Here is a 23126-nt window from a genome sequence, read left to right on the forward strand (position 1 = left end):
CATCTGCTGTTAATCCCGGTGTCGATCTTTGCATATGCGGGTGTTGATTGCTTCCAGGAATTCTCTTGCGTTTTTCTGGATTTGGCTTGTTCTAGGATGCTCACCATTTCCCAGTTGAAGGTATGGTTGAGTCTGTCCATGTGTTGTGAGATGAAGGAGTTCTCATCGTGTCTTCTGACTGCCAGTTGGTGTTCGTGGATGCACTCTGCTAGTTTGCTGCCTGTCTGTCCCACATAGTGGCTGCTACAGTCCTTACACTGTATGGTGTAGATGACTCCTGTTTTTTCTTCTTGGGCTACTGGGTCGTTTGGGTTGCGCAAGATGTTCTGCTTCAGCAAAGGATCGTTACCTTGTCGTGGTGCTGGAGCTTGAGCACCTCAATGATGCCATGAGCTAAACCGTGAAGGGCCACCCAAGATGGGAAGGTCATGACAGAGAGGTCAGACTAAATGCGATCCCTGGGGAAGGTAATGGCAACCCACCCCAGTATTCTTGCTGTGAAAACTAAAAGGATCAGTACAACCAGAGATATGTTGGTATACCATCGGAAGATGAGACCCCCAGGTTGGAAGATGGTCAAAATGCTACTGGGGAGGAACAGAGGATGAGTTCAACTAGCCCCAGGCGTGATGACGCAGCTAGCTCGAAACCGAAAGGATGGCTAGCGGCCGACGGTGCTGGTGGTGAACGGCGAATCCCATGTTCTAAGGATCAACACACCATTGGAACCTGGAATGTAAGATCTATGAGCCAGGGCAAATTGGATGTGGTTATTGGTGAGATGTCAAGATTAAAGATAGACATTTTGGGCGTCAGTGAACTGAAATGGGCCACTTCACATCAGATGACCACCAGATCTACTACTGTGGATAAGAGGACCACAGAAGAAATGGAGTAGCCTTCATAATTAATAGTAAAGTGGCTAAAGCAGCGCTTGGATACAATCCAAAAAACGAAAGAATGATCTCAATTCGAATTCAGGGCAAGCCATCTAACATCACAGTGATCCAAATATACGCCCCAACCACAGATGCTGAAGAAGCTGAAATAGAGCAGTTCTATGAGGATCTGCAGCACCTACTGGACAACACGCCTAAAAGAGACATTATTTTCATCACAGGAGACTGGAATGCTAAGGTGGGCAGTCAAATGACACCTGGAATTACAGGTAAGCATGGCCTGGGAGAACAAAACAAAGCAGGACATAGGCTGATAGAATTTTGCCAAGACAACTCACTCTGCATAACAAACACTCTCTTCCAACAATCTAAGAGACGGCTTTATACATGGACTTCACCAGATGGACAACTCCGAAATCAGATTGACTACATCCCTTGCAGCCAAAGGTGGCGGACATCTATACAGTCGGTAAAAATAAGACCTGGAACTGACTGTAGTTCAGATCACGAACGTCTTACTGCACAATTTAGGATCAGACTAAAGAGATTAGGGAAGACCCAGAGATCAGCTAGATATGAGCTCAGTAATATTCCTAAGGAATATGCAGTGGAGGTGAAGAACAGATTTAAGGGACTGGACTTAGTAGATAGGGTCCCGGAAGAACTATGGACAGAAGTTTGCAACATTGTTCAGGAGGCGGCAACAAAATACATCCCAAAGAAAGAGAACACCAAGAAGGCAAAATTGCTGTCTGCTGAGACACTAGAAGTAGCCCAAGAAAGAAGGAAAGCAAAAGGCAACAGTGATAGGGGGAGATATGCCCAATTAAATGCAAAATTCCAGAGGTTAGCCAGAAGAGATAAGGAATTATTTTTAAACAAGCAATGCGCGGAAGTGGAAGAAGACAATAGAATAGGAAGGACAAGAGACCTCTTCCAGAAAATTAGAAACATCGGAGGTAAATTCCAGGCAAAAATGGGTATGATCAAAAACAAAGATGACAAGGACCTAGCAGAAGAAGAAAAGACCAAGAAAAGGTGGCAAGAATATACAGAAGACCTGTATAGGAAGGATAACAATATCGGGGGTAGCTTTGACGGTGAGGTCAGTGAGCTAGAGCCAGACATCCTGAAGAGTGAGGTTGAATGGGCCTTAAGAAGCATTGCTAATAACAAGGCAGCAGGAGATGACGGCATCCCAGCTGAACTGTTCAAAATCTTGCAAGATGATGCTGTCAAGGTAATGCATGCTATATGCCAGCAAATTTGGAAAACACAAGAATGGCCATCAGATTGGAAAAAATCAACTTATATCCCCATACCAAAAAAGGGAAACACAAAAGAATGTTCAAACTATCGAACAGTGGCACTCATTTCACATGCCAGTAAGGTAATGCTCAAGATCCTGCAAGGTAGACTTCAGCAATTCATGGAGCGAGAATTGCCAGATGTACAAGCTGGGTTTAGAAAAGGCAGAGGAAGTAGGGACCAAACTGCCAATATCCGATGGATAATGGAAAATGCCAGGGAGTTTCAGAAAAACATCTATTTCTGTTTTATTGACTATTCTAAAGACTTTGACTGTGTGGACCATAACAAATTGTGGCAAGTTCTTAGTGGTATGGGGATACCAAGTCATCTTGTATGCCTCCTGAAGAATCTGTATAGTATAACGACCAAGTAGCAACAGTAAGAACAGACCACGGAACAACGGACTGGTTTAAGATTGGGAAAGGAGTACGACAGGGCTGTATACTGTCACCCTACCTATTCAACTTGTACACAGAACACATCATGCAACATGCTGGGCTTGAGGAATCCAAGGCTGGAGTTAAAATCGCTGGAAGAAACATTAACAATCTCAGATATGCAGATGATACCACTTTGATGGCTGAAAGCAAAGAGAAACTGAGGAGCCTTATGATGAAGGTGAAAGAAGAAAGTGCAAAAGCTGGCTTGCGGCTAAACCTGAAAAAAACCAAGATTATGGCAACTGGCTTGATTGATAACTGGCAAATAGAGGGAGAAAATGTAGAAGCAGTGAAAGACTTTGTATTTCTAGGTGCGAAGATTACTGCAGATGCTGACTGCAGTCAGGAAATCAGAAGTCGCTTAATCCTTGGGAGAAGAGCAATGACAAATCTCGATAAAATAGTTAAGAGCAGAGACATCGCACTGACAACAAAGGTCCGCATAGTTAAAGCAATGGTGTTCCCCGTAGTAACATATGGCTGCGAGAGCTGGACCATAAGGAAGGCTGAGAGAAGGAAGATCGATGCTTTGGAACTGTGGTGTTGGAGGAAAATTCTGAGAGTGCCTTGGACTGCCAGAAGATCACACCAGTCCATCCTCCAGGAAATAAAGCCAGACTGCTCACTGGAGGGAATGATATTAAAGGCAAAACTGAAATACTTTGGCCACATAATGAGAAGACAGGACAGCCTGGAGAAGATGTTGATGCTAGGGAGAGTGGAGGGCAAAAGGATGCCATCATTTCCTCTGTTGATGAGGATGTCCAAGAAGGGTAGTGCGTTGTTATTGTCTTCTTCCCTTGTGAATTTTATTCCTTTGAAGATGGTTGATGGTTGATGGTTTCATGTGTTTCCTCCAGTTGTTCCTTTTTTATTATGATGAAGGTGTCATCTACATACAGGATATGTAGGACAGACAGGCAGAAAACTAGCAGAGCGCATCCATGAACACCAACTAGCAGTCAGAGGACACGATGAAAACTCCTTAATCTCACAACACATGGACAGACTCAACCATACCTTCAACTGGGAAACTGAGAGCATCCTAGACCAAGCCAAATCCAAAAACGCCAGAGAATTCCTGCAAGTGTGGCACTCAGACAAAGCAGCCATCAACAGAAACATAGAGGTAAACAACATATAAATACCATTCAAGAGAGACATTAGAAAAACCAGAAGACCAGAACACCTCCTTGGCAGCAATCAACAGCCTGATATGCAAAGAGTAGCACCAGATGAACAATTACAATATACCTTAATGGCCAGACTGAAGAAGCTGCTTGGACAAGCAGCGAAACATTTCTACCAAAAGGAAAGAAATCCAGTTGCCATGACACAACCTACAGACAATTCCACCTGGATGACTGAGAATCGTCATCGCCATACCTTAATCAAGGAAATATTAACTCAGTCGATCAACCAAGCAGCAAACAACAGCCCAATCAAGGAACTCCTAAGGTGAGAACTCCAGAGGACTCTCCTGTGTGAGTCCTCTGGTGTATCACCAGGTCAGAATTCTGACTGAAACCTTTCCCACAATCCAGACACTTATACGGTTTCTCTCCTGTGTGAGTCCTCCGATGTATCACAAGGTAGGACTTCCAACGGAAACTTTCCCCACAATCGGGACACTCATATGGTTTCTCTCCTGTGTGAGTCCTACGGTGTATCACTAGGTAGGACTTCTGCCTGAAACTTTTTCCACAAACCAGGCATTCGTACGGTCTCTCTCCTGTGTGTGTCCTCTGGTGTATAACCAGGTCAGACTTCCAACTAAAACTTTTCCCACAATCCGGACACTCATAGGGTTTCTCTCCTCTGTGAGTCCTCTGGTGTATCGCCAGGTGGGAATTCTGACTGAAACCTTTCCCACAATCCGGACACTTATACGGTTTCTCTCCTGTGTGAGTCCTCCGATGTATCACAAGGTAGGACTTCCAACGGAAACGTTTCCCACAATCCGGACACTCATACAGTTTCTCTCCTGTGTGAGTCCTTTGGTGCATCACCAGGTAGGAATTCTGCCTGAATCTTTTCCCACAAACCGGACATTCATACAGTCTCTCTCCTGCGTGTGTCTTCTGGTGTATAACCATGTCGGACTTCCAACTGAACCGTTTCCCACAATCCCGACACTCATAGAGTTTCTCTCCTGTGTGAGTCCTCTGGTGGGTCACCAGGTGGGAATTCTTACTGAAACCTTTCCAACAATCCGGACACTTATACGGTTTCTCTCCTGTGTGAGTCCTACGATGTATAGCAAGGTAGGATTTCCAACTGAAACTTTTCCCACAATCTGGACACTCATATGGCTTCTCTCCTGTGTGAGTCCTACGATGTATCACAAGGTAGAACTTCCAACTGAAACTTTTCCCACAATCCAGGCACTGATAGGGTTTCTCTCCTGTGTGAGTTCTCTGGTGTATCGCTAGGCTGTACTTCCCACTGAAACATTTCCCACAATCTGGACACTCATATGGTTTCTCTCCGGCGTGAGTCCCCTGGTGTATCATCAGGTATGAATTCTGACTGAAACTTTTCCCACAATACAGACACTCATAGGGTTTCTCGCCTGTGTGAGTCCTCTGGTGTATCACCAGGGTCGATTTTGAACTGAAACTTTTCCCACAGTCCGGACACTCATATGGTTTCTCTCCTGTGTGAGTCCTCTGGTGTATCAACAGGTGGGAATTATGTCTAAAACATTTCCCACAATCCAGGCACTGATAGGGTTTCTCTCCTGTGTGAATCCTCTGGTGTTTCACTAGGCTGGTATTCTCACTGAAACTTTTCCCACAGTCCAGACACTCATACGGTTTCTCTCCTGTGTGAATCCTCTGGTGTATCACCAGGTAGGAACTCTGACTGAAACTTTTCCCACAGTTCGGACACTCATACGGTTTCTCTCCTGTGTGAGTCCTCTGGTGTACCAACAGGTGGGACTTATGACTGAAACCTTTCCCACACACTGGACACTCATAAGGTTTCTCTCCTGTGTGAGTCCTCTGGTGTATCACCAGGTGGGAATTCTGACTGAAATGTTTCCCACAATCCAGACACTCATACGGTTTTTCTCCTGTGTGAGTCCTCTGGTGTATCAATAGGTGGGAACTATGACTAAAACTTTTCCCACAATCCAGGCACTGATAGGGTTTCTCTCCCGTGTGAGTTCTCTGGTGTCTCACCAGGGAGGAATTCCAACTGAACCGTTTCCCACAATCTGGACACTCATACGGTTTCTCTCCTGTGTGAGTCCTCTGGTGTATCACCAGAGTGTAATTCCGACTGAAAGCTTTCCCACAATCCTGACATTCATAGGGTTTCTCTCCTGTGTGAGTCCTCTGGTGTTTCACTAGCCCAGACTTCACACTGAAACTTTTCCCACAATCCGGACACTCATGTGTTTTCTTCCCTGTGTGAGTCCTCTGGTGTATCAACAAGTGAGAATCATGACTAAAACTTTGCCCACAATCCAGGCACTGATAGGGTTTCTCTCCTGGGTGAGTCCTCTGGTGTTTCACCAGGCTGGAATTATAACTAAAACGTTTCCCACAATCCAGACACTCATATGGTTTCTCTCCTGTGTGAGTCCTCTGGTGTCTCTCCAGGCTGGAATTATAACTAAAATGTTTCCCACAATCCAGACACTCATATGGTTTCTCTCCTGTGTGAGTCCTCTGGTGTTTCACCAGGCTGGAATTATAACTAAAACTTTTCCCACAATCCAGACACTCATACGGTTTCTCCCCAGTGTGTGCGCTCTTGTGTTTTACCAGGGTGTTGTGCCTGCTAAAGCTTTTGCCACAGAGAGGGCACTGGTAGGGGTCCTTTCCAGGGTGGGTCCTTTGATGAGCCTGCAGGGAGCTCTTCCACATGAAGCTTTTGCCGCATTCAGAGCATTTGTATGGCTTTTTTCTGCTGTAGATCCTCTTGTCCATCCTCAGCCGTGAACTGCAGTCTCTGGTCCTTGCACAAATTTCTCTTTTTCTGAATTGGGAAATTCTCCCGCTTGATCTTTTCATGTAATGTTTCCTTGAGTTTCACATAGTCAACGCTTTCCAGCTCAAAACTCTTCCTGTTTTTCTCTCCCTCGTCTGTCACCTGCTGGGCAAGGAGAAGAGTTTTGGGGTTCTCTGGAGAAAGTGGAAAAGATTTGATTGCTGCCTTGATTTACTTTCCTTTTTAATGCTGCTTGTGATTCTCAGTTGTCCACAAGGCTCTTATGGGCATCCTTTTTGTCTATAAGATTGATATAAAATGTTTAATTATTATCTCTAAAATGGCTGCACAACATGTGCAAAGAACAACAAAAAGCATACATTACAATGAAAAAGGAAAAGTGCCAAAAGGCTAGATTAACCTCTAACATTCCTTATGATTCATTTGACACACAGAAGACTAGCGAGATCCGTGTTCATATCCTGACATTCACTTGCTGGCTTGGGGCAATCACAGATTCTCAGCACTGCAAAGGGGTATCATCAAGGATCTCTGGAAATGCTGGGGATGGATTCTACACATGCACGTAGATGCACACAGAGAGAAATACAAAAACACACCTATGAATGTATGTATGTAGGAAATCCATGTGTATTTCAGCTTGCAAAACGTCCCAGAAGCCGGTATGGTCAAAATTTTGGGGCTACTTTGAGAGGGCTGGGGGGCTTCAACAGATGAAATAGTGCCCAAAGCCTCTGCAAGATTTAAAGCACCAGTTTTGTCCATTCACGTGACATCATCATCATTTTTTTATTTACATGTCCAATTTATTCCCCACCCAGCTCAGCTTTTCCTCAGCTCCAAATTAAAAAAGAGCAGAAAATGCTGTCCACAACCATTCTGGGGACATCACCATACAATACAGGGAGTCCTCCTTTCTGACTGCAATTGGAATCGGCAACTCTGTCGCTAAGCAGCTCGGTCATTAAGTTGCTCTCCAAGGGAGATGGGTGGGGAATAAACTGGATATATAAATTAAAAAATAAAGATGATGTCACGTGAATGCGCCGACTTACATCATTGGTTCTGGCTGCAGTCATTAAGCACAATGTCAAAGGTCTGTGATACGTGAATGGAAGACCACTAGGAAATCCTGTGTTTGTTGGCTAGACTTGGCAGTAAAAGGAAACATCACCGTGGGTCATTAAGTGCAATGTTGTTACCTGGAATTTTTAGGCTTCATTATTAGCTTTTTGAAAAAAGGTGATATTAGCATTTGAGGAGGTCATCCATGCCTTCTTTTCAAGTTCAAGAAACCATGTTTTCCTTTTACCCAAAACCCTTTCTTCCTTTTACGTGCAAAAAAATAGCCTTTTCAGCAACTAAACAACAGAGAGCGTATTCTGAAAGTCCTTGAATACACTTGCAAGTTTTAAGATGATACAAAACTGGCCGGGAAAAGGAGTGACAGAACCCATAAATTTGCCACTTTGGGAATGTTACCTAGATTCAATGTTTCCTGTCTGTTATTGTTTGATTGCTTGCCTTATGACGTATCACGTCTACTGAATGTATGTGTCATTTGTCTCTGCACCCTATAAAAGGACTTGACCCCCCCCTTAACAAATGCTTTTGCTTTTCCCTGAATTGCTCTGTGATTCCTGTTTTCAGGTAGGCAAAATTCACTTTGCAAAGTCAGTCTCTCTCCCAAATTCAGGGACCAAGTTTTTATCAGCTCCAGCCAAACTCCAGGTGCCTCAGTTTGTAGGCAACAGTGCCACATGACCGTGACTTGCTTCAGGACCAGTTGGAAGACTCCTTTTCAGCGCCATCCTGACTTTGAATGGTCACTAAAGAAGTGGTATGCGAAGACTACGTGAACATTCCCGAATAGCTACTTAAAAAAAAAGAGCTGGTTTAAGCAGAGTTCAACCTGATTAATACATGGAAGGACAAAAAACATCCCAGGAGACGGCAGTGGCAGGTCGGTCCCAGATTCTTGCCAAGAAAACAGCATCTCCATAAAGTCACAAGGAGCAACACTGACGTGAAGGAGACTCTTTAAATCTCCCGACCGCCAGAAAAGCCACTTTTGCCACTTGGACTTTTGGTCTTTACTCTTTTTATATTAATTATTGTAATTTTATACTTTATATTTTATGATTGTTGTTTTAATTGATTGTTGTAAACCGCCCAGAGTCCCCCAATGGGAGGAGATGGGCGGGGACAAATTTTATGGATGGATGGATGGATGGATAGATGGATGGATGGATGGATGAGTCCCCCGATGGGAGGAGATGGGCGGGGACAAATTGGATGGATGGATGGATGAGTCCCCCGATGGGAGGAGATGGGCGGGGACAAATTTTATGGATGGATGGATGGATGGATGGATGAGTCCCCCGATGGGAGGAGATGGGCGGGGACAAATTGGATGGATGGATGGATGAGTCCCCCGATGGGAGGAGATGGGCGGGGACAAATTTTATGCGCAGCATCGGAGGAAGAAAATGCGGGGTGGGGAGGAATAAGGGGCAGCCGGCATTTCACAGCGGAGTTGCTCCTCTGATTCTCTCCCACGGAGGAACGAGGCAGCCCCACGCACTCCCGGCCTGCCTCCCTCCCGTCCGCCGCTCACCTTCCGGCCGCTGCTGCTCCGATCAGCCCCGGGAAGACCACAGAGCGCTCCTCCGCGCCGCTCTCCCCCCAGCTGGGAGCCGGACCCGGAAGTTCCTCTGCCCTCATCCTCTCTTCCAATATCCCCTCTAGCAATCCAATACTCTATCGTTTCAGCTCCCCCTCCCGTCGCATGTCGGCCCTCAGCAACCACAGACGCCGCCACTATATTGACAGCTTCCAAGGCGTGGGGGTTGCTTATTTCTTGAGCGCCATCTAGCGCCATGAGGCTGAAAAACACACTCGTCCGGTGTCTAGCCTAAGGCGTTGGCGAGATTTTTTGGTTGATTATGTGCAACCAAGTCGTTTTCGAGTCCCAGCGTGAATAGATTTGCTCCATGACGATCTGTCCCCAACCTGTTTCCTGAGGCCTCCTAAGGGTGCACTCCTCACCACTGTAACAGAGCAAGAACCTTCCTTTGCAAGAAGGAGCACCAAACCAAGGGAAAGCATCCTGGGGGGAAAAGGTGTGCAAACAGGCAATGAAAAATGCACCTCCTTTAGTGATCAGTGAGGACTGTTCCAGCCAGTTAGACGCCTTGGGGCTGCAGGATAACTCCGCAAAACGTACCTTTGCAACTGAGCAAAGCTTGAAGAGTGAAGCTTCACCCAGCAAAGCTTGAAGAGTGAAGCTTCACCCAGCGTAGCCTTTCAAGATTAGCTCAGGGCTGGGCCCAAAAGTTCATGAAGCACCTTTTGTGTGCGCAGTCCCCAAACGATTGCCAGCTTCATCCTATTAACAGAACCAATCGTGAAACACGCCACAAAACCTGGAAGCGACCAGCAGCAGTGCTTGCAAACCACAATTGAGGAAGGAGGTATTGTCTTTCTCTCTCTCATTGCAGACCTTAAATCTCGCTAGATGGCAGAACTGCTCTGAGCAGCCTTCCCAATTCCCAGAGGAGTTCGCTTTCAGCCTTGAGGATTCTCAGGCCGCTTGGGCACAACACGTGGAGGGCAGGTCAAAAGCTGATCAAAAGATTCCTGGGCTTCTGCAGGGCTTGGCTCTCGGTGGAGATCAACCCCTCTCTACCTCCTAAAATTTCGTGCCTGATTCCCCGAGGCTCTAAAGGAAATATGACCTGGGAGCCCCAACAGGCCACAGGCTCCAAGGGAGCCAGCTTCACTCATGCTGGCCAGGGCTGCTTCAAAGCGCGCCCAGGTCTTGAAGCCGGTGTTCCCAGCAAACCGGCTTTGTTCCTGCAGGAGGAGATTCTAAATCTGCTAAAGGCTGATCATACAAAGCCAAGATCCAGGATGTCTCATTCGGTAAGCACCGTGTTTGACTTACACTGGGAAGACTCAATTTCGAATTGCCGGTCAGTAACAAGCAAGTAGGCTTGATCCTTCGCTCTCTCTTTTTCACAATAATGTTAGCGATGAATGAAAAAGAAGCATTATGTATGAATCAAAATTGTTCCAGATAATAAGTCATACAAAGTTAAAGAAATCCAGAGGAGAAACAAATACTAAGCGAATGAATTGAAAGATTTGATCTGGAGATGAGAACACACAACCTGTCCAGTTTGGGGGGCATTAGAGCCTTTCACGATGCAACTAATGGTCCTCATCAACCAGGGTACCTTTAGAAACATTACTGGACAGGAACAGCACCCAGGCAGGGCAATGCAACAATTCTTACTGCCTTGGAGAGGTTACTACCTGCTAGCAAAGGCCATTACACCCCCTTTACTAACAGAACAGTTTACTACAGGAAGTCCTTTAATAACCTGCAGTCACTACTATATCTCAAATGCAATGCAGGTAGTCCTCAGTTACCAACCACAATGGGAACCGGCAGCTCCGTCGGTAAGCGACACAGTTGTAAAGCAAAACATCACATGACTGCACTGACTTCTGACGGCAGTTCCAGTTGTGGCCATTAAGCGTGATGTCACCCACAGTTAAGCGTGACGTCGCTCAATCGAAAGTTGCACCTTCCTGCTGGGTACTCCATTGACTTTGCTTGTTGGAAGCCAGCAGGAAGGTACAAGGAGGTCCTCGTTTAACGACGGCAACTGGGACTGCTGAGGTTGCTGTTGCTAAGCGATATGGTCACCTCACTTCACAGAGTGGCTCTATTTTGTAGGGTTTAAATTGAGATGGGGGGGCGAATGGAAGAGGAAGACAGAATCGCTATGCAGGGACACGTAACACTGAGGCAGGCTGGAAATACCTGATCGGTTAACAATTACAAAGTGTTAAAACCCCGTTGTGTTTACCTCCTTCTGAGCTCCCTCCTTGGTACCAATCAAATATATATCCCCACTCCTTTTCGCACTGAAAATGTTGCCTAGTCTGGCAATGAAACGTCTGCAAGAAAACAACAAGGCTCAGAGAGCACCAAGGACTCTACAACCATTAGAATGGAGGATTTATTAGGGGCGCTTGTGGCAGTGACAAAAGCCCTGTAAAGCTTCAGATGCAAAGGCTGCTCGGCCTTGCAGTTGAACATGAGGGGTGGGAGCTGCAGGAGTATTGAGCTCAGGAGAAAAGGCATCGTGGTTTTGAGCGTAGCATCTCCAGGTTTAGGAACAGCCCCTGCTCTCCATCGCTCCTTGGATCAGCAGCTTTCCTGGTTCCACTTCAAGGTAACAGGAGAAATCCCAGTCAGTGCCTTTCCCTTACCTTCTCGCCGCATTTTGCCAGGTGGCTGCACCTTCATTTCATTTACTATTTATTACTCAAATTTAATTACTGCCCACCTCCCCCAAAAGAGGGACTGGACTCTCCTGCGTCCTTTTCCAAGTTGGAGACAGTGATAGATGATTTTACGTAGATAGAACTTAAATACAAATATATTTCATATTCATATATTCTATATTTCGCCTTGGTATTGTTGGAAGGAAATCTTACCAGGTCCGTTCCGACCCAGGAATAAAAGGACTCAGGGGGTTGCTTGGACAGAGGGGATCTTTATCATCATCTTTATTTTTCTGCGACGGTCAGAGAAATCAGCTGCCGGAGGCGGCTACACTGGCATTTTCCCCAGGAGCCCTTTATATAGGGAAGCTGGGCTCTTGTTAGCCGAAAAGGCGGGAAAGCGCTCCTCTTTAATAAGAACGTCTTTGGCCCGCGTCTTGCGAGGGGGCCTCCGAAGAGGCCGTGATTGGCCGACTAAAAGACAGGAGGCGTTTTTGTGGTTGCGAACCCCGTTGCTTTGTGGTTTCTGTCCTTGAGGAAATTAGGCCCCCGCTGAGACTATTGAAATGGGGGGAGTGGATTTTCCTCACCTTCATCAGGGAAACCTCGGCTAGTTTCCTTAGCCCTTTTGATTTAATTTCCTTGTTGAGTCTGATTAGCTTACCGGGGAATCTGTTTTACCCACTTGTGTTTTCCTGACACAATTCTATGTCCAGGTTTTCCTGTTCATATTTTAACCCTGACCTGTTGTGCTGTATTTCCCTGTGATTTCTATTCCTTTGCCTTGTCCGGAGGGGAAGTGGTTTTGGCGGGAAACAGCGTTCAGGGAAAGGCCAGGGAAAGAGAGTTCGGAAAGGACGAGGAGGGGGACGCCTTGAACCCTTCTCACAATATCTTAGAACACTTGCACTTTTATTATGGCTCTGAAACCCTGTTCTGTTTCCTCAAAGACTTCTGTTGGCCTCCTTACTCTTCCTTTCTCACAGGCCTTGACAGATAGCTGTTACCGTAGAAACGAGATCAGGTGTACATTCCAAGGACAGAGGAAGGTATTGCTTAGTTAATGGTCAAGGGGCCCCAGGAAGGAAGGAAGGAAGGAAGGAAGGAAAGAAATGAAGGAAGGAAGGGAGTGAGGGAGTGAGGGAGGAAGAAGGTTCCTTATACGGAAGAAAGTTGAGGTGGTGTGGAATCAAGACAGGACTCAGGGCACAAATAATCAAGGCTGACCGCGGTCTTTATCGATACCGCACACACCGGAGGGGTCCTCACCAAGATGGTGGGTGCCTCCCCTGCAGACAAAAGCAACGCATGGGTATTGACACGCTACAGAGAAGGAAACGATGGAAGTACACACAGTCATACGATGGCGGCAGCATACACGCATATTCACAAGCAACAGATCTCAAGTTCCGCTCTCTCCCACTTGCCTACTCTGAAGGAAGCCATTGTCCTAGTGGGAAGAAAACGCTGTGAATACAGGGATTCCTGGGCTGCTCTAGGAACGTCCTGACAAAAGTCAGCAGGAGCTGCAGAAGCTGGTGTGAGATGGCCCCAAGGCTGTTGCCACATACCCTCCTTCCTTCCTTCCTTCCTATTTCTTTTCTATCCCTTTATTATTTTTACAAATAACTCAAGGTGGCAAACACACCTGTTACTCCTCCGTCCTCCCATTCTCCCCACAACCACCACCCTGCGAGGTGAGCTGGGCTGAGGGAGTGCATGGCTGGCCCAAAGTCCCCCAGCCGGCTTTCCTGCCTCAGGCGGGACTAGAATTCACCGCCTCCTGGCTTCTAGCCCATTGCCGTCACCACCGGACACGGGAGTGACGGGTTGTGGCATTCGGTAAGCTGGCCCATTTGAGGTAGCCTGGTTCAAAGCCTGTTGCCCTCTGATGCACTGTTTTGCACAACTGGAGGTTACAAACCAACCAACAGACACAGGGGTTTTCGTAGAAAATAGATATATTCTTAGTAGGTTTTCTGGGGTCTAATTTATCTGTTCTTTTTATTGTAAAGGGGCTACTTGTTGGGTATTCCACTGTTCCCTTAGTGTCAGTGTTAATGGGTCTCTTTGCATCTTTGCATATTCAAATTCACTTAATATTCCTTCCTTTCTGGTCTGCACTTACTTCTTAAGCATGACATACATTATTATTAAGATCATCCTCACACTCATACCCATTGCCCCACTTTTTGCCACCTGCGGGTTTGGGTGTACGCATGAGACATCTCCCAAAAGAAAAAATAGGAAGTCTGCGCAGGATGGTAATCAAAAGAAACAGACGAGCTGCCATAAACCCTTGCAGTAGCCAGCCAGCCATGGCCTCCACCAAGCCATTCCATTCCATTCCATTCCCTCTCTATTGTCCTGTTTTATCCCCCAAAGACGTCAGTATTCCGTAGGCACTTAGTATACTTTGCCCTCACTGGGGTGGACTCTAAATACTGTTTAGAATGCAAGATGTTGCATTATGGTATGGCCCCCTCAAAGATCCAGAGGCTTTTGAAGCATTTCAAGTATTTGCAGCTCCTAACCGTAATAAAATAGGACATCATAACAGGTGTGCACAAAAATATGGCACCAAAAAAGAGCGAGAGAGCGGAAGGAAGAGACAATTAAATGTAATTTGAATATTTTAAAGTTTAACAACTTTGCAGAGGTTAACATTCGAAGCCACTCGGACCTTGAGGCTCAGGCTTCCTCCCCACCCCCGGCCTGGTCCTGGTTGTTGGCTGTCCTTCTGCAAAGGGATCATATGCAAAGTGATCTACTAGGAAAAAAAGTATTATAATCTGATCACTGAATTGTGTTACTGAAATGAACAAGCCTTGAATTCTTTGGTGTCTTCTGAACTCAGCAAAATCAGGATCATTCATCTGCATAGCTAAAATGCCACTTAATGGTTCCAAATAATTCTCCTCTCCTTACTCTTGGGAAAATATAAAAAGAAGCCCTGAGAGAGGGGTGGAAGAAATGGAAACATCTCCCACGTCTTGGGAAGAGAGCTTTGCCCTACCTTGGCCCCACGTTCACAGCAACTCTAACACTACCCAGTTTTTTCCTTCTCAAGAGCCATAAATGGTTCTTACACAATGCATTTCTAGACATGAAACATCTTCCACTGTGCAGTTCTTCTCTCCCACCTCCACCACCGAGCGGGATGCAACAAAAGGCTCAGCCTCTTGGCGCTGCTGTCACCCACAGCCATCCAAGGCTAACAAGCAGGCACCTCCAGGCAAACACGATCACAGCAGGGGCTGTTCCTACACCTGGAGATCCTATGCTGAAAACCACGATGCCTTTTCTCCTCAGCTCACGATTCCTGCAGCTCTTAATCGTGTTCAACTGCAAGGCAGAACAGCCTTTCCATCTGAAACTTTACAGGGCTTTTGTCACTGCCACAAACGTCCCTACTAAATTCTCCATTCTAATGGTTGTAGAGTCCTTGGTGCTCTCTGAGCCTTGTTGTTTTCTTGCAGACGTTTCATTGCCAGACCAGGCAACATCTTCAGTGCGAAAAGGGAGTGGACTTTGCCCTCTGTTTATATACCATACTTTGCCCTGGTTGTTTGGTGGGGGTGTTCTTCTCTCCTTAAAAGTTCCTCGATTGGGTTGTTGTTTGCTGCTGGTTTGTTGACTGAGTTAATGCTTCCTAAATTAGGGTGTATTGTTCATCTGCTGTTAATCCCGGTGTCGATCTTTGCATATGCGGGTGTTGATTGCTTCCAGGAATTCTCTTGCGTTTTTCTGGATTTGGCTTGTTCTAGGATGCTCACCATTTCCCAGTTGAAGGTATGGTTGAGTCTGTCCATGTGTTGTGAGATGAAGGAGTTCTCATCGTGTCTTCTGACTGCCAGTTGGTGTTCGTGGATGCACTCTGCTAGTTTGCTGCCTGTCTGTCCCACATAGTGGCTGCTGCAGTCCTTACACTGTATGGTGTAGATGACTCGTTTTTTCTTCTTGGGCTACTGGGTCGTTTGGGTTGCGCAAGATGTTCTGCTTCAGCAAAGGATCGTTACCTTGTCGTGGTGCTGGAGCTTGAGCACCTCAATGATGCCATGAGCTAAACCGTGAAGGGCCACCCAAGACGGGAAGGTCATGACAGAGAGGTCAGACTAAATGCGATCCCTGGGGAAGGTAATGGCAACCCACCCCAGTATTCTTGCCGTGAAAACTAAAAGGATCAGTACAACCAGAGATACGTTGGTATACCATCGGAAGATGAGACCCCCAGGTTGGAAGATGGTCAAAATGCTACTGGGGAGGAACAGAGGATGAGTTCAACTAGCCCCAGGCGTGATGACGCAGCTAGCTCAAAGCCGAAAGGATGGCTAGCGGCTGACGGTGCTGGTGGTGAACGGCGAATCCCATGTTCTAAGGATCAACACACCATTGGAACCTGGAATGTAAGATCTATGAGCCAGGGCAAATTGGATGTGGTTATTGGTGAGATGTCAAGATTAAAGATAGACATTTTGGGCGTCAGTGAACTGAAATGGGCCACTTCACATCAGATGACCACCAGATCTACTACTGTGGACAAGAGGACCACAGAAGAAATGGAGTAGCCTTCATAATTAATAGTAAAGTGGCTAAAGCAGCGCTTGGATACAATCCAAAAAACGATAGAATGATCTCAATTCGAATTCAGGGCAAGCCATCTAACATCACAGTGATCCAAATATACGCCCCAACCACAGATGCTGAAGAAGCTGAAGTACAGCAGTTCTATGAGGATCTGCAGCACCTACTGGACAACACGCCTAAAAGAGACGTTATTTTCATCACAGGAGACTGGAATGCTAAGGTGGGCAGTCAAATGACACCTGGAATTACAGGTAAGCATGGCCTGGGAGAACAAAACGAAGCAGGACATAGGCTGATAGAATTTTGCCAAGACAACTCACTCTGCATAACAAACACTCTCTTCCAACAACCTAAGAGACGGCTTTATACATGGACTTCACCAGATGGACAACTCCGAAATCAGATTGACTACATCCCTTGCAGCCAAAGGTGGCGGACATCTATACAGTCGGTAAAAATAAGACCTGGAACTGACTGTAGTTCAGATCACGAACGTCTTACTGCACAATTTAGGATCAGACTAAAGAGATTAGGGAAGACCCAGAGATCAGCTAGATATGAGCTCACTAATATTCCTAAGGAATATGCAGTGGAGGTGAAGAACAGATTTAAGGGACCGGACTTAGTAGATAGGGTCCCGGAAGAACTATGGACAGAAGTTTGCAACATTGTTCAGGAGGCGGCAACAAAATACATCCCAAAGAAAGAGAAAACCAAGAAGGCAAAATTGCTGTCTGCTGAGACACTAGAAGTAGCCCAAGAAAGAAGGAAAGCAAAAGGCAACAGTGATAGGGGGAGATATGCCCAATTAAATGCAAAATTCCAGAGGTTAGCCAGAAGAGATAAGGAATTATTTTTAAACAAGCAATGCGCGGAAGTGGAAGAAGACAATAGAATAGGAAGGACAAGAGACCTCTTCCAGAAAATTAGAAACATCGGAGGTAAATTCCAGGCAAAAATGGGTATGATCAAAAACAAAGATGACAAGGACCTAACAGATGATGAAAAAATCAAGAAAAGGTGGCAAGAATATACAGAAGACCTGTATAGGAAGGATAACAATATCGGGGGTAGCTTTGACGGTGTGGTCAGTGAGCTAGAGCCAGACATCCTGAAGAGTGAGGTTGAATGGGCCTTAAGAAGCATTGCTAATAACAAGGCAGCAGGAGATGACGGCATCCCAGCTGAACTGTTCAAAATCTTGCAAGATGATGCTGTCAAGGTAATGCATGCTATATGCCAGCAAATTTGGAAAACACAAGAATGGCCATCAGATTGGAAAAAATCAACTTATATCCCCATACCAAAAAAGGGAAACACAAAAGAATGTTCAAACTATCGAACAGTGGCACTCATTTCACATGCCAGTAAGGTAATGCTCAAGATCCTGCAAGGTAGACTTCAGCAATTCATGGAGCGAGAATTGCCAGATGTACAAGCTGGGTTTAGAAAAGGCAGAGGAACTAGGGACCAAACTGCCAATATCCGATGGATAATGGAAAAAGCCAGGGAGTTTCAGAAAAACATCTATTTCTGTTTTATTGACTATTCTAAAGACTTTGACTGTGTGGACCATAACAAATTGTGGCAAGTTCTTAGCGGTATGGGGATACCAAATCATCTTGTCTGTCTCCTGAGGAATCTGTATAACAACCAAGTAGCAACAGTAAGAACAGACCACGGAACAACAGACTGGTTTAAGATGGGGAAAGGTGTACGGCAGGGCTATATACTCTCACCCTACCTATTCAACTTGTACGCAGAACACATCATGAGACATGCTGGGCTTGAGGAATCCAAGGCTGGAGTTAAAATCGCTGGAAGAAACATTAACAATCTCAGATATGCAGATGATACCACTTTGATGGCTGAAAGCAAAGAGGAACTGAGGAGCCTTATGATGAAGGTGAAAGAAGAAAGTGCAAAAGCTGGCTTGCGGCTAAACCTGAAAAAAACCAAGATTTTGGCAACCGGCTTGATTGATAACTGGCAAATAGAGGGAGAAAATGTAGAAGCAGTGAAAGACTTTGTATTTCTAGTGCGAAGATTACTGCGGATGCTGACTGCAGTCAGGAAATCAGAAGACCCTTAATCCTTGGGAGAAGAGCAATGACAAATCTCGATAAAATAGTTAAGAGCAGAGACATCGCACTGACAACAAAGGTCCGCATAGTTAAAGCAATGGTGTTCCCCGTAGTAACATATGGCTGCGAGAGCTGGACCATAAGGAAGGCTGAGCGAAGGAAGATCGATGCTTTGGAACTGTGGTGTTGGAGGAAAATTCTGAGAGTGCCTTGGACTGCCAGAAGATCAAACCAGTCCATCCTCCAGGAAATCAAGCCAGACTGCTCACTGGAGGGAATGATATTAAAGGCAAAACTGAAATACTTTGGCCACATAATGAGAAGACAGGACAGCCTGGAGAAGATGTTGATGCTAGGGAGAGTGGAGGGCAAAAGGATGCCATCATTTCCTCTGTTGATGAGGATGTCCAAGAAGGGTAGTGCGTTGTTATTGTCTTCTTCCCTTGTGAATTTTATTCCTTTGAAGATGGTTGATGGTTGATGGTTTCATGTGTTTCCTCCAGTTGTTCCTTTTTTATTATGATGAAGGTGTCATCTACATACAGGATATGTAGGACAGACAGGCAGAAAACTAGCAGAGCGCATCCATGAACACCAACTAGCAGTCAGAGGACACGATGAAAACTCCTTAATCTCACAACACATGGACAGACTCAACCATACCTTCAACTGGGAAACTGAGAGCATCCTAGACCAAGCCAAATCCAAAAACGCCAGAGAATTCCTGCAAGTGTGGCACTCAGACAAAGCAGCCATCAACAGAAACATAGAGGTAAACAACATATAAATACCATTCAAGAGAGACATTAGAAAAACCAGAAGACCAGAACACCTCCTTGGCAGCAATCAACAGCCTGATATGCAAAGAGTAGCACCAGATGAACAATTACAATATACCTTAATGGCCAGACTGAAGAAGCTGCTTGGACAAGCAGCGAAACATTTCTACCAAAAGGAAAGAAATCCAGTTGCCATGACACAACCTACAGACAATTCCACCTGGATGACTGAGAATCGTCATCGCCATACCTTAATCAAGGAAATATTAACTCAGTCGATCAACCAAGCAGCAAACAACAGCCCAATCAAGGAACTCCTAAGGTGAGAACCCCAGAGGACTCTCCTGTGTGAGTCCTCTGGTGTATCACCAGGTCAGAATTCTGACTGAAACCTTTCCCACAATCCAGACACTTATACGGTTTCTCTCCTGTGTGAGTCCTCCGATGTATCACAAGGTAGGACTTCCAACGGAAACTTTCCCCACAATCGGGACACTCATATGGTTTCTCTCCTGTGTGAGTCCTACGGTGTATCACTAGGTAGGACTTCTGCCTGAAACTTTTTCCACAAACCAGGCATTCGTACGGTCTCTCTCCTGTGTGTGTCCTCTGGTGTATAACCAGGTCAGACTTCCAACTAAAACTTTTCCCACAATCCGGACACTCATAGGGTTTCTCTCCTCTGTGAGTCCTCTGGTGTATCGCCAGGTGGGAATTCTGACTGAAACCTTTCCCACAATCCGGACACTTATACGGTTTCTCTCCTGTGTGAGTCCTCCGATGTATCACAAGGTAGGACTTCCAACGGAAACGTTTCCCACAATCCGGACACTCATACAGTTTCTCTCCTGTGTGAGTCCTTTGGTGCATCACCAGGTAGGAATTCTGCCTGAATCTTTTCCCACAAACCGGACATTCATACAGTCTCTCTCCTGCGTGTGTCTTCTGGTGTATAACCATGTCGGACTTCCAACTGAACCGTTTCCCACAATCCCGACACTCATAGAGTTTCTCTCCTGTGTGAGTCCTCTGGTGGGTCACCAGGTGGGAATTCTTACTGAAACCTTTCCAACAATCCGGACACTTATACGGTTTCTCTCCTGTGTGAGTCCTACGATGTATAGCAAGGTAGGATTTCCAACTGAAACTTTTCCCACAATCTGGACACTCATATGGCTTCTCTCCTGTGTGAGTCCTACGATGTATCACAAGGTAGAACTTCCAACTGAAACTTTTCCCACAATCCAGGCACTGATAGGGTTTCTCTCCTGTGTGAGTTCTCTGGTGTATCGCTAGGCTGTACTTCCCACTGAAACATTTCCCACAATCTGGACACTCATATGGTTTCTCTCCGGCGTGAGTCCCCTGGTGTATCATCAGGTATGAATTCTGACTGAAACTTTTCCCACAATACAGACACTCATAGGGTTTCTCGCCTGTGTGAGTCCTCTGGTGTATCACCAGGGTCGATTTTGAACTGAAACTTTTCCCACAGTCCGGACACTCATATGGTTTCTCTCCTGTGTGAGTCCTCTGGTGTATCAACAGGTGGGAATTATGTCTAAAACATTTCCCACAATCCAGGCACTGATAGGGTTTCTCTCCTGTGTGAATCCTCTGGTGTTTCACTAGGCTGGTATTCTCACTGAAACTTTTCCCACAGTCCAGACACTCATACGGTTTCTCTCCTGTGTGAGTCCTCTGGTGTATCACCAGGTAGGAACTCTGACTGAAACTTTTCCCACAGTCCGGACACTCATATGGTTTCTCTCCTGTGTGAGTCCTCTGGTGTACCAACAGGTGGGACTTATGACTGAAACCTTTCCCACAAACTGGACACTCATAAGGTTTCTCTCCTGTGTGAGTCCTCTGGTGTATCAGCAGGTAGGAACTCTGACTGAAATGTTTCCCACAATCCAGACACTCATACGGTTTTTCTCCTGTGTGAGTCCTCTGGTGTATCAATAGGTGGGAACTATGACTAAAACTTTTCCCACAATCCAGGCACTGATAGGGTTTCTCTCCCGTGTGAGTTCTCTGGTGTCTCACCAGGGAGGAATTCCAACTGAACCGTTTCCCACAATCTGGACACTCATACGGTTTCTCTCCTGTGTGAATCCTCTGGTGTATCACCAGAGTGTAATTCCGACTGAAAGCTTTCCCACAATCCTGACATTCATAGGGTTTCTCTCCTGTGTGAGTCCTCTGGTGTTTCACTAGCCCAGACCTCACACTGAAACTTTTCCCACAATCCGGACACTCATGTGTTTTCTTCCCTGTGTGAGTCCTCTGGTGTATCAACAAGTGAGAATTGTGACTAAAACTTTGCCCACAATCCAGGCACTGATAGGGTTTCTCTCCTGGGTGAGTCCTCTGGTGTTTCACCAGGCTGGAATTATAACTAAAACGTTTCCCACAATCCAGACACTCATATGGTTTCTCTCTTGTGTGAGTCCTCTGGTGTCTCTCCAGGCTGGAATTATAACTAAAACGTTTCCCACAATCCAGACACTCATATGGTTTCTCCGCAGTGTGTGCGCTCTTGTGTTTTACCAGGGTGTCGTGCCTGCTAAAGCTTTTGCCACAGAGAGGGCACTGGTAGGGGTCCTTTCCAGGGTGGGTCCTTCGATGAGCCTGCAGGGAGCTCTTCCACGTGAAGCTTTTGCCGCATTCAGAGCATTTGTATGGCTTTTTTCTGCTGTAGATCCTCTTGTCCATCATCAGCCGTGAACTGCAGTCTCTGGTCCTCGCACAAATTTCTCTTTTTCTGAATTGGGAAATTCTCCCGCTTGACCTTTTCATGTAATGTTTCCTTGAGTTTCACATAGTCAACGCTTTCCAGCTCAAAACTCTTCCTGTTTTTCTCTCTCTTGTCTGCCACCTGCTGGCGAAGGAGAAGAGGCTTGTGGTTTTCCAGAGGAAATGGAAGAATGTTGATTGCTGGCTTGATTTGCTTTCCTTTTTAACGCTGCTTGTGATTCTTAGTTGTCCAGAAGGCTCTTTTTGTCTATAAGATTCACATAAAAGGGTTAGTTTAATTATTGCTTATGAACTGGCTGCACAACGTGTGAAAACAACAACAAAAAAGCTTACATGACAATGGATTTTGACTTCTGGTAGGGGATGAATGGCAGACTGACCGGTTCCTCCCAATCTCCGGTAGGGGAATCAACATCATGGCATGTTTTGGTCGCTGCGGCAGGACCCTTTGATCCCAGAAACATTCTCCGGATAAAGGAGAAGTCCAGGAATCATCCCTTGTGTCCTCCTGACAGCTGCTTCTAGCCAGCAGATTGTGAAACAGTGTTCCTCCGACCAAATGTGGAGTGGAGCAGCTGGGAGGTGGGGCTGTCATCTTCTCCAGGCTGTGCTGAAGCCAGAGACTCCGGACACTTACTCTGACCACCCCATTTCTGAAATCACTGCACATTTTCTTAATTAAGAGAGGCTTTTTCCAACACAGAAATACTAATTCTCTTGTTAATATTTCATTATTTTTTTAGATTGCATTTACTGCAAAGTTTAACTACTTTGAAGGATTTATGCTTTGGGCAAAGAAACCGAAAGCTGAACTGTATAAATAACTTGTTTTGAAGTGAAAGAATTAATCATTGCTATTTTTTTCTTTCAAGTTTTTGGATACTAAAAGAACCTGTTTTGTTGGGATTGTTTTTTTAATGATTCCTGTGGGAAAGTGCCTTCTATTGTTGCTTTTTTAAGCTGGGATGGGTTACTTTTTATAAACATTGATAAGGGAAGACTTTCGGT

General features: G+C 45.7%; 1 protein-coding gene across 2 annotated transcripts in view; it reads right to left on the reverse strand.

Moving 5' to 3' along the window:
• LOC134492051 (zinc finger protein 850-like) overlaps positions 1-22184 on the reverse strand; it is a 34209-nt gene extending 12025 nt beyond the window's left edge. Inside the window, exons 1-3 of one of the 2 annotated variants that reach the window (XM_063296168.1) lie at positions 19689-22184; positions 6027-6393; positions 3936-5942 (exon numbers count right to left, since the gene is read on the reverse strand). In XM_063296168.1, coding sequence (XP_063152238.1) covers positions 4093-5942; positions 6027-6393; positions 19689-22160 — 4689 coding nt within the window. In that variant the 5' untranslated portion in view covers positions 22161-22184 and the 3' untranslated portion in view covers positions 3936-4092. Of the gene's footprint in view, positions 1-3935; positions 6410-19688 lie in introns of those variants that run through there. The other variant, XM_063296169.1, reaches the window with a different exon arrangement.
• Between the last annotated feature and the right edge of the window lie 942 nt (positions 22185-23126).

Source organism: Candoia aspera, chromosome 2 (genome assembly GCF_035149785.1).
Source record: "Candoia aspera isolate rCanAsp1 chromosome 2, rCanAsp1.hap2, whole genome shotgun sequence".
Lineage (NCBI taxonomy): Eukaryota > Metazoa > Chordata > Lepidosauria > Squamata > Boidae > Candoia > Candoia aspera.